The sequence below is a fragment of the Callorhinus ursinus genome, unplaced genomic scaffold (genome assembly GCF_003265705.2).
Source record: "Callorhinus ursinus isolate GAN/ISIS: 27379988/994484 unplaced genomic scaffold, GSC_fseal_2.0 scaffold10, whole genome shotgun sequence".
NCBI lineage: Eukaryota > Metazoa > Chordata > Mammalia > Carnivora > Otariidae > Callorhinus > Callorhinus ursinus.
Window position 1 is genome coordinate 84,526,693 of NW_027397072.1, and position 17,551 is coordinate 84,544,243.

At 47.1% G+C, this 17,551-nt stretch overlaps 2 protein-coding genes across 2 annotated transcripts in view; both read left to right on the plus strand.

Annotated features, from left to right (window-relative positions):
- Positions 1-6,980, plus strand: part of LOC141373645 (uncharacterized) — an 89,544-nt gene extending 82,564 nt beyond the window's left edge. The window contains exon 6 of the mRNA XM_073897952.1: positions 6,879-6,980. The gene's annotated coding sequence lies outside the window, so the exon portion shown is untranslated. The remainder of the gene's footprint in view (positions 1-6,878) is intronic.
- Positions 6,981-7,091: 111 nt separating this feature from the next.
- Positions 7,092-8,535, plus strand: GPR45 (G protein-coupled receptor 45). Its single transcript, XM_025868771.2, has one exon. It carries the CDS (start codon positions 7,092-7,094, stop codon positions 8,211-8,213), a length of 1,122 nt encoding a protein of 373 aa, XP_025724556.1. The 3' UTR covers positions 8,214-8,535.
- Positions 8,536-17,551: the final 9,016 nt, after the last annotated feature.

The window sequence follows — 17,551 nt, forward strand, 5'->3', positions numbered from 1 at the left end:
CAGAATGGTTTGATCCCTATTCAGCTGAATTCCTGAGACCAGAGGAATTCCAGGTCTCCTACTCCTCCGCCATCTTTCTCCGCCCCTGGAATCCTCTCTGTTTTTGTCTTATTGTATTTTTCCTGCCCTTCCCCTATGTTCATCTGTTTTGTTTCTTAAATTCCATGTATGAGTGAAATCATATGGTATTTGTCTTTCTCTGACTGACTTATTTTGTTTAGCATAATACCCCCCTCTGGTTCCATCCACGTCATTGCAAATGGCAATATTTCATTCTTTTTGGTGGTTGGGTAATACTCCATTGTATATCTATACAATGGATAGATGGATAGACCACATCTTCTTTATCCATTCATCTGTCAATGGACATCTGGGCTCTTTCCATCATTTGGCTATTGTGGACATTACTGCTATAAACATTGGGGGGCATGTGCCCCTTCAGATCACTATGTTTGTATCCTTTGGATAAAGATCTAGTAGTGCAATTGCTGGGCCCCATTGGATAAGTTCTCTTTTTAACCTTTTGAGGAACCTCCATACTGTTTTCCAGAGTGGCTGGACCAGCTTGCATTCCCACCAACAGTGTAGGAGGGTTCCCCTTTCTCCACATCCTCACCAACATCTGTTGTTTCCTGACTTGTTAATTTAGCCAATCTCACGGGTTTGAGGGGGTATCTCATTGTGGTTTTGATTTGTTTTTCCCTGAGTGATGTTGAGCACTTTTTCATGTGTCTTTTGGCCATTTGTATGTCTTCTTTGGAGAAATGCCTATTCATGTCTTCTGCCCATTTCTTGATTGGATTTTTTGGTTTTGGGTTTGTTGAGTTTGATAAGTTCTTTATGGATTTTGGATACTAGCCCTTTATCTGATAAGACATTTGCAAGTATCTTCTCCCATTCTGTCGGTTGTCTTTTGGTTCTGTCAACTATTTCCTTTGCTGTGCAAAACTTTTTATCTTGATGAAGTCCCAATAGTTCATTTTTGCCTTCGTTTCCCTTGCTTTTGGCGATGTTTCTAGGAAGAAGTTGCTGCGACTGAGGTCGAAGAGGTTGCTGCCTGTGTTCTCCTTTAGGATTTTGATGGACTCCTGTCTCACATTTAGGTATTTCATCCATTTTGAGTCTATTTTTGTGTGTGGTGTAAGGAAATGGTCTAATTTCATTCTTCTGCATGTGGCTGTCCAATTTTCTCAACACCATTTGTTGAAGAGACTGTCTTATTTCCATTGGACATTCTTTCCTGCTTTGTTGATTAGTTGACCATAGAGTTGAGGTCCATTTCTGGGCTCTCTATTCTGTCCCATTGATCTATGTGTCTGTTTTTGTGCCAGTACCATACTGTCTTGATGATGACAGCTTTGAATAGAGCTGGAAGTCCGGAATTGTGATGCCTCTAACTTTGTTTTCTTTTTCAACATTACTTTGGCTATTTGGGGTCTTTTCTAGTTCCATACAAATTTTAGGAGTGTCTGTTCCAGCTCTGTGAAAAGTGTTGATGGTATTTTGATAGGGATTGATTGCATTGAATGTGTAGACTGCTTTGCGTACCATAGACATTTTAACAATATTTGTTCTTCTAATCTATGAGCATGGAATGTTTTTCCCATTTCTTCCTGTCTTCCTCAATTTCTTTCATAAGTGTTCTATAGTTTTTAGAGTACAGATCTCTTGCCTCTTTGGTTAGGTAAACTTTTAGGTATCTTATGGTTTTTGGTGCAATTGTAAATGGGATCGATTCCTTGATTTCTCTTTCTGTTGCTTCATTGTTAGTGTATAGAAATACAACAGACTTCTGCATGTTTATTTTATATTAACTATTCGGCGATTTTTAAAAAAGATTATTTATTTATTTATTTATTTATTTATTTATTTATTTATTTAACACAGAGAGAGACAGATAGAGAGAGAGCACAAGCAGGGGGAGCTGCAGAGGGAGAGAGAGAAGCAGGCTCTCCACTGAGCAGGGAGCCCGATGCGAGGCTCAGTCCCAGGACCTCGAGATAATGACCTGAGCCAAAGGCAGACACTTAACTGACTGAGCCACCCAGGCACCCCACTATTCTGTGATTTTAAAATGAAGTACATAAGGAATGATATATTGTTTAACAATTTAAAAGTGTGTTCCATCTTAAGGAAACATTTGTCAAGCTAAATGAATCCTCTATCCTGGAAATAACAAAGGAGGCAAGGAAAGACAGATTCACATTCCTTCCATCACCCCCAACCCCAAACCTGACAGCCCAGCACAGAGAGAGACATTGTCTCCATGGGAGAAGAAAAGTGACCACCTGACTTCACCAGGGACCCCCAGTACCATGCCAATTCCTGCGGCTCTACGTGGCTCCCAGGGTACCAAGCCCCCAGCAGGTTCCTGTGAACCCAGGCTCTCTGCTCACCCCAGTGTCAGCTGGCTCCTGCTGACCCAGCAGCTCCTGCGGCCTCCAGCTCTCAATCAGCTCCAGGTCCAGGCCAACTACTATGGACTGACCCAGGCCGCTGGCCCATCCCAGCACCAGTCAGCCCCCATAAACTCACACTCTAAACCAGCTCTCACGGACTTAGATTCCTGGCTTACTCCAACACTAGACTGGCCCCTGCAGACCCATCTCCATGTCTGCCCCTGAAGCCCCAGGTTATAGGCCACCCCTATGTCCCCAGCCTCTGGACCCAGCCCTCTGAACCCAGACTTGGGGCCCACCTCAGTGGTCCTTAGAGCCTGGTTGGCCCCTGTGGACCCAGGATCCAGGCCCACCCACACATACCTGGTCTCAGGCCTATAACTGCAGGTTGAAACCCCAAGCCTGGCCCATTGTACCCAAGCATCAGGCCTACCCACCTATTGCCCCAGACACCACCAGATGACCCACCTAGAATCTCTAGACCAGCTTGCCTGCTGAAGCCAGTCTGTAAAGACTAGAAGTACCTACTTCCTCAAATGGGCAGACACCAATCTGTGACCACAAGGATCATAAAAAATCAAGGAAACATGACAGCAGCAAAAAACAAAACAAAACAAAACAAAAAACTAATAAAGATTTTGAATAGCTAAAGCAATCCTGAGAAAGAAAGTCAAGCTAAAGGCATCACAATTGCTCATTTCAAACTTCATTACAAAGCTATCGTAATCCAAATGGTATGGTACTAACATAAAAACAGACATATACATCAATGGAACAGAATTGAGAGCCCAAAAAAAAGCCCATACATGTATGGTCAACTAATATTTGACAAGGGATACTCAGTGGGGAAAAGATAGTCTCCAATAAATGGTGCTGGGAAAAGCAGGTATTCACAAACAGAAGAACGAAATTGGACCCCTATCTCACACCACTCACAAAAAATTAACCTGAAATGGATTAAAGGCTTAAATGTAAGACTCAAAACAACTAGAAGACAACATAGGAAAATGGCTTCTTGACATTGGTCTTGGCAATGACTTTTTGGATATGACATCAACAAGCAACAAAAAGCAAAAAAAAACAAGCAGGATGATGTCAAACTAAAAAGCTTCTGCACAGCAAAAGAAATCATCAGCAAAATGAAAAGGCAGCCTACAGAACGGGAGAAAATATTTGCAAACCATGTATCTGTAGGGGGTTAATTGCCAAAATATATAAAGAAATACAACCCAAGAGCAAAGAAACAATCCGATGAAAAAAAATAGGCAAAGGACTCGATTACACATTTTCCCAAAGAAGACGTACAAATGGCCAACAGCTACATGAAAGCAAAAAGCTAAAAATGCAGTTAAAAACAAAGGCATACATAGTGATATACATTTGGAAATGCAACTTTAATTGGAAACCTGTCAGGAACTGAGGTAGTTTTCCCTGTGTTTCTTTTCCTTATACCACACACATGTCACTTTTCTCTACCTCCTCATAGCTACTTACTCTTAGTTTCCGCTTCCTCATAGCTCTGGTCTGCCAGGACCCCTTGTATCAGTCAGGGTGTAGATAGGAATGAGATCAGCCCCTGATTCTCGTCAAAGGAGATGTCAGGTTAAGGAAAACCCAGGAGGGCTGGAAAGGCGCCCTGGGCTAGCAGCCTCAGTAAGCCCCGTCACCCCTAAGCCTTCAGGTTGAGGCAGGAAGCAGTAGGGAATCTGCAGAGAGGGCTGGGCTGTAGAGGCGGCTGCCTGGAGGTGTTGAGAGCTTTGGAGAGGAATAAACCACTGCCAACCACACCAGGTGGGAGGGTGCCAGAGCAAGAAAGCCCTCCCCACCCTCTCCTCCCACCAGAGGCCAAGGGGGCCCAGTCTCCAGAGAAAGTAGCCAGAAGATCTGGAGAAGTGAAGGCACAGTATCCACTATACGTTCGTGGCCTTGACACTTCTCTCTATATACCCTTTTGTTACATCCCTCAGGGCAATTGCTGTAGTGGCGCAGTATTTCCTAGTTCAGATTTCCAGCTAAACTAAAGGAGAGCATTTTGGCTCTGCCATCATTGGCCAGGCTATGCATTAGCTGCCCTTGTGAAGGCTGCCCGTCTAATCAGCTATACACGCACACCTCGGAGATATTGCAGGTTCCGTTCCAGACCACTGCAATAAAGCGAATGTCACAATAGAGTAAGTCAATGACTTTTTTGGTTTCCCGGTGCATATAAAAGTTATCCTTACACTAAACTGTAGTGTATTAAGTGTGCAACAGCATTATATCTTAAAAAAAAAAACAATGTACATACCTTAATTTTAAAATACTTTATTGCTAAAAAATGCTAGCCATCATCTGAGTTTTCAGCAATTCGTAATCTTTTTGCTGGGGGAGGGTCTTGCTTCCATGTTGATGGCTGCTGACTGATCAGGGTGGTGGTTGCTGAAGACTGGGGGCCAGGGCAATTTCTTTCTTTCTTTCTTTCTTTCTTTCTTTTCTTTCTTTCTTTTTTTCTCTCTTTCTTTTTTTCTCTCTTTCTCTCTCTCTCTCTCTCTCTTTCTTTCTTTCTTTTTTTTTTCCTCTCCTTGTCCCCCACCACCGCCATGCTGGTCCCTGTAGCAATTTCTTAAAATGAGACAAAGATGAAGTTTGCCACACGGATCAACTCTTCCTTTCCCGAGCGATTTCTCTGTAGCAGGCGACGCTGTTTGGTGGCAGTTTACCCACAGTAGAACCTCTTTCAAAATTGGAGTCCATCCTCAAACCCTGCTGCTGCTTTATCAACTAAGTTCATGTAATAGTCTGAATGCTTTGTTGTCATTTCAACAATCTTCATGGCATCTTCACCGGGAGGAGAGTCCATCTCAAGAAACCACTTTCTTTACTCATCCGTAAGAAGCAACTCCTCATGCATTAATGTTTTAACATGAGATTGCAGCAATTCAAATATAATAATAATGAAGAATTTGATATATTGGAAGAATTACCAAAATGTGACACAGAGACACAAAGTAAGCAAACACTGTGGGAAAAAGGGTGCTGATAGACTTGTTCGACACAGGATAGTCACAAGCCTTCAATTTGTAAACAAACAAACAAACAAAACGCAATCATCTGCAAAGCACAATAAAGAGAGGGTGTCGCTAAACAAGGTATGCCTGTATTGAAAATGGGGAGGGGTGAGGTAACTGGAAATGTACAATGAACATCCTCACCCTGGGTACGAAGAGCCACTTCACCTGCCCGCAGGTCTAGAACAGATGCAAATGCGCCCATGTGTATAACATACAAATGAACCAAAGCTATTGTAACATTGTGATTGGTTTCCCTTGGGGCTCCAATGATAACAGTTAACATTTATTGAATAGTGTCTATGATCTAGGTGTGGTTAAATCACTCTGTGGCGATTCTCGCATTTAATCTGTGCTGCTCCTCTGTCGTAGGCCTAATTATCACTCATAGGCTACAGAGGAGGAGGTCCTATCAGCAGAGGCTAAGCAGCCTGCCAGAGGGTGCCCAGTGATAGATAAGTAGTGGATGCAGACTTTACCCAGCCCCGGCAATCTGACTCCACACATGAGCTACTGGACACCGTTCTTACCACACCTATGAGACACGAAATAAAAATTAACATTATCTTTTAAAAGAACTTTCTTTAGGGAGAGTTTCCTCCTTTCCGTCAGCATTTCCAAAAGTAATCCTAGGGCAACACTACCGTAACTGAAGACGTTACTATTAGGGAAAAGCGGGCGAAGGGCTTATGAGATCTCGCTGAGTTTTTTTTCTCACAACTGCATGTGAATCTACACTTACCTCAAAATAAAGTTAAGGGGCACCTGGGTGGCGCAGTTGGTTAAGCATCTGCCTTCGGCTCAGGTCATGATCCCAGGGTCCTGGGATCCAGGCACACAGGCTCCCTGCTCAGTGGGAAGCCTGCTTCTCCCTTTCCCTCTGCCTGTCGCTCCCCCTGCTGGTGCTCTCTCTGTCTGTCAAATAAATAAATAAAATCTTAAAAAAAATAAAGTTAAACAAATATTGTAGCAACAGCGTCAACTACCATGTATTCATTAACTTCCCCTCAACATTGGGCATCTTCTCTGTGTCAGGCACCATTCTAAGTGCTGTGGATAACAGCAGAGAACAAGACACACACACGAATCCCTGCCCTCACGAAGCTGGCATTCTAGAGGAAGTTGGCTTGTCCAAAGCTTCATTTGGTCAGGTTCCTTACAATAAAATGTATCAAATGCATGTTCATGACATAAATATTGACTATTCAGTTCCTCATTCCACACAAAGTAGGTCTGATTAGATTTCCCTGGGCTACCTGACAAGGCTCACAGTATTTGTGACTGCCCAGCCTTGTCCCGAATGGTAAATCAATGAGTCATTCTTTCTCTCTACCGCAATGTTTATAATACTTGTCAAATCTAAACGCTGCTGTATGCAAACCGTGCTTGGAAAGTCTCACTCCCTTCTCTCCCCTGCTCCTCTCTGCTCTAGGCTACAGAGAGCATCCAGTTGTCATGCAGATGATGAGGCTGTGACTGATGAATTGCAAATCCTGGCTACTGTTCCCAAAGAAAGACGTTTCTCACCACCATTCCAATGCGCTAGAGATCCCAGACATGCAACGGGCAGACACAAAATGGCAGCCACCAAAGCGCTGAGGGGAGTCCTTCCTGTCCTTTCTGCCCCGGCTCCTGGTTTTTTTCCATGATGGCCTGCAACAGCTCCAGCCCCGAGACCTACCAGTACTTGTTGCTGAACGGGAGCAGTGTGTCGTACTCTGGGGTCACCACACCACCCGCCCCCCTCAGGATATCCTTGGCGATAATCATGATGCTGATGATCGTGGTGGGATTCCTCGGCAATGCCGTGGTCTGCATCATCGTGTATCAGCGGCCCGCCATGCGCTCCGCCATCAACCTGTTGTTGGCCACGCTGGCCTTCTCCGACATCATGCTGTCCTTATGCTGCATGCCTTTCACCGCCGTCACCCTGATCACAGTCCACTGGCACTTTGGGGATTACTTCTGCCGCCTCTCGGCCACCCTGTACTGGTTTTTTGTCCTGGAGGGCGTGGCCATCCTGCTCATCATCAGCGTGGACCGCTTCCTCATCATTGTCCAACGACAGGACAAGCTGAACCCGCGGCGGGCCAAGAGGATCATCGCCGTGTCCTGGGCGCTGTCGTTCTGCGTGTCGGCGCCCTCGCTGGCAGGCCGGACGTTCGTGGAGGTGCCGGCGCGGGCCCCCCAGTGCGTGCTGGGTTACACGGAGTTCCCGGCGGAGCGCGCCTATGTGGTGACGCTGGTGGTGGCCGTGTTTTTCGTGCCCTTCGGCGTCATGCTGTGCTCCTACCTGTGCATCCTGCACACGGTCCGCAAGAACGCCATCCGCGTGCGCAACCAGTCCGACAGCCTGGACCTCAGACAGCTCACCAGGGCTGGCCTGCGGCGGCTGCAGCGGCAACAGCAGGTCAGCTTGGACTTGAGCTTCAAGACCAAGGCCTGCACCACCATCCTGATCCTCTTTGTGGGCTTCTCGCTCTGCTGGCTGCCGCACTCCGTCTACAGCCTTCTGTCGGTGTTCAGCCGGGGCTTCTACTGCAGCTCCTCTTTCTACACCACCAGCTCCTGCGTCCTGTGGCTCAGCTACCTCAAGTCCGTCTTCAACCCCATCGTCTACTGCTGGAGAATCAAAAAATTCCGCGAGGCCTGCATTGAGTTGCTGCCCCAGACCGTCCAAATCCTCCCCAAAGTGCCTGAGCGGATCCGGAGGAGAATCCAGCCGAGCACGGTCTACGTGTGCAATGAAAACCAGTCCGCCGTTTAGGACATGGGGTGGGGGAGGATGGGGGACTGGTTCCAGGGCACAGCTCATGCGTCCTTCTGCTCCAGGTCCTGGCGCCTTGGTGGTTGGTAGTCAGCATTTTTGGTAGCCCTCCCTGTAAGCACAAAGGTACCATTTGTTACTGGATAGGTGGCAGCTCCCAGGTTTGCAAGATGAATTATTTTTGTTCCTCCCTGGAGAAGAGCCGTATTTGGGTCTGATGGAAACTGGAAGGTAGTTGAGACAAAGTGGGAATGGGGTGGGCATATGGGGGCGGATAGTTAGGGAGGGGGTGCAGGGAGCAAGCACTTGAGTGTGGGGCCGGAGGAAGGCTCTGTCTAAAGAGCTCCCCTGTGCACCTGCTTCCGAGCAGTCCTGTGGTACCTGCTCTGAGATGGGAAGTCCAATAGGGATCATCTCATGGGTTACCACTCACTTCATTCGATGCCAGCATTCTTCAGGTATTTATGTTTGTGGAGCATGGGAAATACGCAAGGCTCTTTATGTTGGTCGGGTGTGCACTTCTGATCATGCCGAATCGTCCTTTCTATAAACCAAAATCGCACTAGGAAGCAGAGTGAGCCCCTGTACTTTTCAGTTGCCCAGTGGGACACATGGGAGGTGTCAGTGGCTCGAAGCCCAGAAAATGATCAGGGGTAGCTCAGCTGAAATGAGAAGCCCACCCAAGTGTCCTTGCATGTACCCAACCGCTCCTACCTGGCCCAGCCCTGTCCCCGGGCCCTGAAGCCCTCCTTGTCGGCCATGACAGTCCCCCTGCCCCTTCTCTCTTTCCCTCCACTGTTCCCCGTGCCTCCCTTTGTTTCATGCCATCCTTCCCATGCACAGAAGAAACCCACTCTTCCTATAATTCCTCTTTTCAGCAAGTATCCATAGTGACTTGCTTTCAGTTTCAGAAGTGGCCAGTGGGCTTGGTTTATGTTTCCTCTCAACTCCCTGAGGCTACAGGCTTGGTGAGCTGCGGCATGGACTTTAGCACTGGGGCTGGGGTGGGGCAGGGGGCATCATAAACACCCAACCTGCTGAGTGGTTCCCCATTGAGCTCTGCCTTCCTCCTACCTCATTCAGATCCACAGTCTGACTGCTGCTGTCTGGGCCACCTGCCCGAACCTGGGGCCTCTGACCCCAGCTGGGACCAGGACCCCAGGACTAAAGCTGCCTGGAGGGGACCTTTCTGCTTGTGCCGTCCACTCGGCCACTGTGCCCAGGACCACCCATCACCACCAGGAGCTTCTGATGCCAGGGGATGATTTTCAAGTTCAGGCATGCCACTGAAGCCACTGAGCTCTTGTTACAGTTTCAGATCTGAAGAGAGTGGGAAATACAAGGAGAGATTCAGAAAATCTGATTGCAAGTCTAACTCTGTTGACAGCTAGTCCTGTTTCACCACACTTGTCCAGGGTCTTGGTTTCCCCATTTGCCAAGTGAGGAAAGAGGTCTAGATGATCTCTAGAGTCCCTTGCCATTTCGCAGACGCTCAGATTCCAAGTATGTATGTTTCCTACTCAGAGTCACCCAGTGCCCTGCATTTATTTATCCATTCAATGAGCATTTATTAAGTGCCTAGTAGGTGCAAGGCACTGTGGGGAATAGTGATGAATAAGGCATGTGCTGTGACGAAAAGCAGTTGTCCAATTTATTTCGGATAATCGTAACTTGAATTTGGTCTAACAGCACAGAAGCTCTGTTTTTGTCTCTTTTCTCATTTCCTTTCCAAGATTGTGTTAAGAGGCCAACTCCCCATTCTAATGCTCTCTTCCTATGGTACTGTTGACAGAGGCAAAGAAAGAGACCATGATTTACATTAACCTAAGCCCAGAGGAAGGTCTGTCAAGGAAATAATTGCCACTTTCTCACCAACTCCCCCATCCATTTATAAGCAGACGAGAGAGAGAGAGAGAGAGAGAGAGACCAAAGACTGGCAGTTGGCATGTCATCAATTGAGGGGGCTCCCGTCAGCTCTGTGTCCCTAGTGCACCAGGCAGGGTCAGGTTTTGCCCTCAGTTCCCACAAGACAAGTTGCATGGCTTCAGTGGTGTCCAAAAGCACAGCCAGACCACCCAGGGTAACAGGCCACTGGGCCCTCCCCTCTGGTGGGCGTTTAAGAGAATGTTCTTCAGCCGCAAAAGAGAAATCACAAACTGAATGAATGAAAGTATCCAAATTTCTATTAATCAGTGTTACATGATGTATGTTGGACAGTAATATATATGTTTTAAAGTAATAATTTTGTATATATTTTAAATAAAGTATTATTGCTCTTTCAGTGTACAAGACTATGTTCTTACCAAAATTAGCACCAAGCCCATGAAGAGTAAGCTGCGAATCTAGTGTCTAACACCTCCTAGGACAAAACAGCTTCAGGAAAACTAGAACCTTGACATTACTAACCAAGCTGGAATGACGACAAGAAGTTAATGATGACAACGGGGAGACCATTTGAACAATGGGGGTCACAACCGGGTCGCCCACTTTTAAAAAACAATCATGGCCCCAATAAGTAACTCCAGCCAGTTAGTCTTCACCTCTGACTTCCGATCCGTCACCTTCAGAATTCTCTCCAGCCTCCCCGAACCTATAATGAACTTAGCTTTCCTAAGACGATGCATGACTACCAAGTTCTTATCTCCTTCCCTGAGGTCTGCAGGGAAAGTGGTGCTTGTTGGCTTTTGGTTTACATCTTCTCTTTAGCCCTGGGGCCCCTGAATTTTTTTCTGTGGGGCCTGGGCAGTGACGATGGTAATAACTGTTCCAGAAACTCCTTGGGAGAGCCTTGCTTCAGAAAATGAGACACCAATAAGCCTCAGAAGTGTCATCCTAATTCTGACTACCCCTAAAAATCCACTACCTTTTTGTCTTGAATCTTGATCCCTGTTGCTGGGGTGAAATGAAAACAGTTTCTCTAGGACATTCTGACAACCAAGCTGAGCAACAAAATTCTAGATCAACTCCTACTTTGCTATTTCCCCAACGTGAATTACAGCACATGTTGCTTTGGACTAAAAACCCCACTATGGGGGCTCCTGGATGGCTCAGTGGATTGGCTCAGGTCATGATCTCATGGCCTGGGATTGAGCCCTGAGTCAGGTTCCCTGCTCAGCAGGGAGTCGGTTTCTCTGTCTTCCTCTGTCCCTCTCCTGGCTCATGCGCTCTCCCTCTCTAATTAAAAAAAAAACAAAAACAAAAACAAAAAAACACCATGTTAAGTATTTCCTACATTGCTCTGCTTGCCTCAGCAGACAGTGATGGAGGGGATATGGGCTGTGTCCAAAAGCAGTGCGGCCCTGAACCTCTGAAGCTGCGGGTCAGGTTGGAAGCAGTGGAGGGGAAGGACATGTGTTCTGGAAGGGGACAGGCCAAGTCCCAGGGCCGCCTTGTTCTCTGTGTGATCCTGGGCAAGCCACAGAGCATTTGTGCACCTCAGCGTCCTCAACTCATAAATGGCAGAACTCCTCCAGCCAGGGGCGGGGGGCCCTGCAAAGAATAAAGGAAATAGTGTGTTTAAAGGATCTAGTGCAGGCCTGGTCCATGGTAGAGGCTGATTATCTGGAGGCAATAATGGTCACAGTTGTACTGCCAACTTGCTTTATGGCTAAGGTCTGTCCTTTATGGGCAAGGGTAGAAATATGTTAGAAATATGTTTCAGAGACTGGCTGTCTAGGCCATATCCTAAGATTTTAGGGTTCAGCTGACAAGAACGCAGCATCCATGGAAGCCGGGAGCATGGGTTTGATGTCAAAGAGCAAACTTCTGGGGGGGTGCCTGGATGGCTCAGTCAATTAAGCATCCAACTCTTGATTTGGGCTAAGGTCGTGATCTCAAGGTCATTGGATCAAGCCCCACATTGGGCTCTGCTTGAGGTTCTCTCTCTCCCACTCCCTCTCCCTCTGCTCCTACCACTCTCACTCTCTTTCTTTCTCAATCAATCAATAAAATCTTTAAAACAATAAGCTTGTTTCCTTCTTATTGCGGTCCACGTCAGCTAGGTGGGCTCTCTGCTCATGGGGTTGCTCAACTCAGGTTCCTTTCATCCAGTTTCCCATTAACTTTCTAGGGCACTGTCTTCATCTTTGTGGTGAATTTTGGCTGCAGCCAGGGCTGTGTTTGGCTCCTGAGGAAAGGAATGGTGGCATAAGACACATCCACACTCCCCTGGTCTTCGGCAGCCAAGAGCCAAATCACATGACCTCACAGTCAGCTGCAAAGGGGGCTTGGAAACAGAGTCCCTAGTTGGGGGACCCTGGGCCCAGCTACAGCGTTCTTAGCATGGAAGGGGAGAGAAAGATTTGGTGGATTCCCAGCAGTTTCTGCCGAAATACGACATGATTTTGAAAAACAAGGGATTCTAGCAGACGTACCAATTCTGAAATCCTAAGCACACATTTCATAAGTGAGGCTTTGCTCACTGTAAAATAAACACACCTCTATCCCAACAACCCAAGAGGGTTGCCTCTCCACCTCCAGCCCTCAACATATAGGGACCTACATCCACAGAGAAAAACTGCTCACATTTATGCCTGGGCTAAGGAGACAAAGCTGCCACATTTAATCTTTTAGATGCAGAAGGGAAACCGGAAAGTTTAACTATTTGAAAATTTGCAGTCACAAAGAAATGAATTTGGCCTAGATTAAAAAAAAATTATTTAAAACAACACAGTCAACAGTGATTGAGACCAACTCTGCCCAAGAATTTAGTTATGTTCAAGGCAAGAGTATAATTTCAAAGTCTTGCCTATGGTACGGTGGAGACTGGTTGCCCATGGCAAGGTGGACCACCAGGGAGTGTGGGAGGGGGCTCGGCCAGGCTGAGGCAATTTATTCATGAAAAGGGAGGGCCTGGGGCTCCCAGCTGGGAGGTTGACATCTGGATTCTGCAAGAATAAAGAAGTTTGAATGCAAAAGCATGGTGTGTGTGTGTGTGTGTGTGTGTGTCTGTGTGTGTATGTGTATGTCTGTGTGTCTGTGTGTCTGTGTGTGTGCGTGTGCGTGCATGTGCATCCGCATCATTTCGGGCAGGCATCCAATCTTACTTTCGCAGACAGTCCCGGCCTACCTTCTGCTCTCCTGTCTTTCATCCTTGAGAAGCAGGGGACAAGGTGTCCTAGGAACAAGAGGAATGCCGGAGATTGCCTGGCTCAGAGAGCCAACCAGGAGCGGCTGTGGCTATGACAGATTTTTTTTTCTAATTAGTCTGATAGGAAGAGAGAGAACTTACCTGTGTGACCAGAACTTTACCTTTTTGCGATCACCAATCTGAGGACACTGATAAGCCAGTTCAGCCTTCTGAGGTGCTCCCCAAGGCCCGGGTAGGTAGAAAGATCCCTCGCACTGGATCTGTGCGTTCCACCCTCTGGCAACTGCTACCCCTTTGCCAATCATTGCAGTTGAGGGGAAAAGTAGCCAAGCTCACTTTTGGAAGCACTTATTTTTTTTTTTTTTTTAAATTAATCAATTGTTTTTTTGTTTTTTTTTTAAAGATTTTATTTATTTATTTGAGAGACAGAGAGAATGAGAGAGAAAGCACATGAGATGGGGGGAGGGTGAGAGGGAGAAGCAGACTCCCCACTGAGCAGGGAGCCCGATGCGGGACTCGATCCCGGGACTCCAGGATCATGACCTGAGCCGAAGGCAGTCGCTTAACCAACTGAGCCACCCAGGCGCCCTGGAAGCACTTATTTTTTGAAAAGATTTTATTTATTTATTTGAGACAGAGAACAAGGGGAGCGGAGAGGCAGAGGGAGAAGCAGAGGCAGAGGGAGAAGCAGGCTCCCTGCTGAGTGGGGAGCCTGGACGCCTGGGCTCCATCCCAGGGATCCGGGGTCATGGCCTGAGCTGAAGGCAGACGCTTAACCGACTGAGCCACCCAGGTGCCTCTGAAGTTTAGATTTAGATTCTGTGAAAGAATCTAAATTCTTCTCCATCCTTATGAATGAATGTTCTCTAATCTTAAGAAAAGTTGTAAAGAGCAGGGCGCCTGGGTGGCTCAGTCAGTTAAGCATCTGACTCTTGATTTCAGCTCGGGTCATGATCTCAAGGTTGTGAGACTGAGCCCCAAATCAGGCTCTGCGCTGGACATGGGACCTGCTTAAGATTCTCCCTCTCCCTCTCCCTCTCTCCCTCCACTCTTGCTCACTCTCTCAAAAAAAAAAAAAAAAAAAGTCGTAAAGATCACATCTACTCATTTTTTCAATTATATATTTTTCAATTATAATTTGCTGCTTATAGAAATGAAAACAATAATTGGATTTTTTAAAACCCCAACACAAAGGAAATTAAACATTTTCTAAACTTTCATAATAAAAAGCCACAATTGTATTTATATGTAAGAAATATAAAAAATGGATATTTTCTTTTGCAAAGTTCAGATCATACTATACCACACCACAACTTCATAGCCTAGTTTTTGTTTTGTTTTGTTTTTAATTTTGTTTTTGTTTTTTCAAAGTGCTTTCTGGTGGCTGAAATTCTTCCATTGTGTGGATGCACCACAAGCTAAGTAACTGAAGTACTCTCTGGTTTTTTGCGTATTTATTTTTACATTTTTCATCATTTTTAAAAAATGCTGTAATGAACATCCTTGGCATAAATTTCTTTGCTGAGAAATTTTATATATAATTCTTTTTAAGAAAGCCTGTGGAAATTTATTCTCTCACCAGTTGTACTTAAGAATTACCAACAACTTGAGGGGCGCCTGGGTGGCTCAGTTGGTTAAGCCTGTGTCTTTGGCTCAGGTCACGATCCCAGGGTCCTGGGATCGAGCCCCACATAGGGGTCCCCACTCAGTGCAGAGTCTGCTTGTCCTTCTCCCGCCGCCCCTCCCCCTTCTGCTCGTGCTCTGTCTCTCCCTTCCTCTCTCTCTCAAATAAATAAATAAAAATCTTAAAAAAAATTTACCAACAACTTGAGAAAGTGTATGGGCAGGTCATGAAGCACTTCCTATGAACCACCAATGGGCCGGGCCCTCTGCCAACAAGTCGGGCAGAGCCTCCTTTGGGCCTTAGCAGGATCATGAGTTGGGGCATCGAGGTAGCTGGGGGAGAAAACAGGCAGCCATTGTGACCAAGGTGGCATTATAGAATAGTTCTGCAGTTTTGCAAAAGCTAAGGCCATTTAATATATATTCACTGATTACATATAGAATGGAGTCACAGAAATAACCGTTAAAGATATTAGACCTCTCCAGAAACCAATTTGGGCTGAGAGGATTATTTGTGGCAACTGCAGGCCAACTGGAGTCAGCCAGCCCTTGGAAGACAGCAGAAGTCCAGCTGGCGGGCTGGGCCTTGGAAGCATTTCCAGACCATTCTATTTTCCGTGTCTCACGCTTCTGCAACTCTGAGGCAACCTTTTCTACCCTGCTGTTCAAAGCGTATTAAGTATTTAAGTTCAATTCTCTGACCTGGGAAGCAGAGTAGACTGTAATTGTGGTTTCGCTGGTGGCCTCATCCAAAGGATGTATTAACCACTTCTCTTATTTTCTGTCTTCCGATGCTTTGACATTGTGGCCTTGCCACCCGTGAAGAGAATGCCGCTCCCAGGGCTAGCTAACTCCTGGAGAGAGTATACAGCTCACCTACCAGTGCATCACATAAATACTAGACACCGATCCAGGGCCTGCACCCCACCACTTCGTCTGAGGCTCCCACACTCCCGGCCACTATCCACCTCCGCTGCTGGGGAGGGGGACCCGGGACCAGACAACCAGACAGCCTCGACACACGCCAGGGCCTGCTGAAATCAAACTACCCACCCCTAAGCCTGTTTCCCCTGCCTCACCCATTTCTGCCCTGGGAAACCACAAGAAAGACTCTTGCCCACACTACCCACCCTCTCCCTGTGTATCTCGACTCCCCCCCGCCCCCAGGATTCCTTGTGCGGATCCCTGTGGCATGGCCCCTCCTCCTGGGAGCTGAGTATAAAAACTATCTTTTCAAAAGCAATCATCTCCTGGTCTGCTAGCTTTCCTATACCTCAACTTGTCTATTAATACACTACATTTTAAAGCAAAGGATTCTCCAAGTAAACTGGCTAACACAGTTTGTATTGTGTCTTTCTGGCGGGGGGAGGGGAGGGGTCCTTTCCTATATCATTAAAAACTATGTAAAGATGAAGAGGCAAAATCCTAGATGCAGCTGTTGGCCGTGGTTGCCCCGGCATGTGGGGGCAGTGGGTCATTCCACAGCACAAACACTTGTGTTCTGTCTTCTGCTGAGAAGCAGGCTGAAGCCTCAGCCCCCAGCCTCATCTGTCACCACCCCCTGCCTGCTGTCCAGGCTGCAGTCAAGACTGAGTCTCTACCATCCTACCCACCTCCGGGCTGGACTCTGCTGGTCCCTCTGCCGGAAGCACTTCCTTTCCAACCGAGGGCTCCTCGGCTGTGCCGTGGGTGTACTCTAGGCATTTGTCCCACTGTGCTCTCATTATCTCTAAGGTGAGCTCTAGCAGGGCCGAGACCAAATGTGTCTTTTTCGATGTTTTTTTTGGAAAAGATTTATTTATTTGAGAAAGAGAGGGAGCACGCACATGCCAGCAGGGGAAGGGGCAGAGAGAGCTGAGCCTAATACGCAGGGCTCAATCCCAGGACGCTGAGATCATGACCTGAGCCGAAACCAACAGCGGACGCTTAATCGACCGAGCCACCCAGGTGCCCCCTTTTCACCATTTTATCCACAGAACTTAGCACAATACCTGGCATCATAGCAGGTATTGTGGATGATTGACTATATGACTACATGAAAGCATGAACTGAAACAGGAAAACCGCATTAAATTGGCATTAAATACAGTCCCTGGTAACTCGAGTCCTTTAGCCCGTGCACTGCCTTCCTCTCCAGCCAGGTTGGTTCTATTTCTCCAGTTGCTTGAACATGATAGTAACGTGGAGCGAGTCACCGCGGCAGTAGCTGCCCCAGGAGGGGCCGTAGGCGTGCCGCACGGATGACGGTGCTGGATAGCTCCCACGCACGGAGCCAGCCGTCCTCCCGTCCACTGGATGTGCATCCAGGCCCAGCCCTGGCGGGTTGGGAATAGCTGACCTTCCCTGTCAGCTGTGAGGAAGCAGCTCATCTTCTAGTATTGCCATAAACACGAGTATCTGGAAATTTTATCAGTAGGTGCACAATCGGAATCTGGCTTAGCACCTGTACGTTGCCACCGTTCAGCTGCACGGACTGCCACCCTGGGAGCAGTCTCGACGTCCCTTCCCCTGTAGCGACATAACCTTTGCTGTGGATTGCCCAGAACATAGGTCTGCAGTGCGGGTGCACAAACCTGCTGGAATTCCCCAGCCCCAAGACTCCTCATGGCAGCGGAAGGAGTTTGACT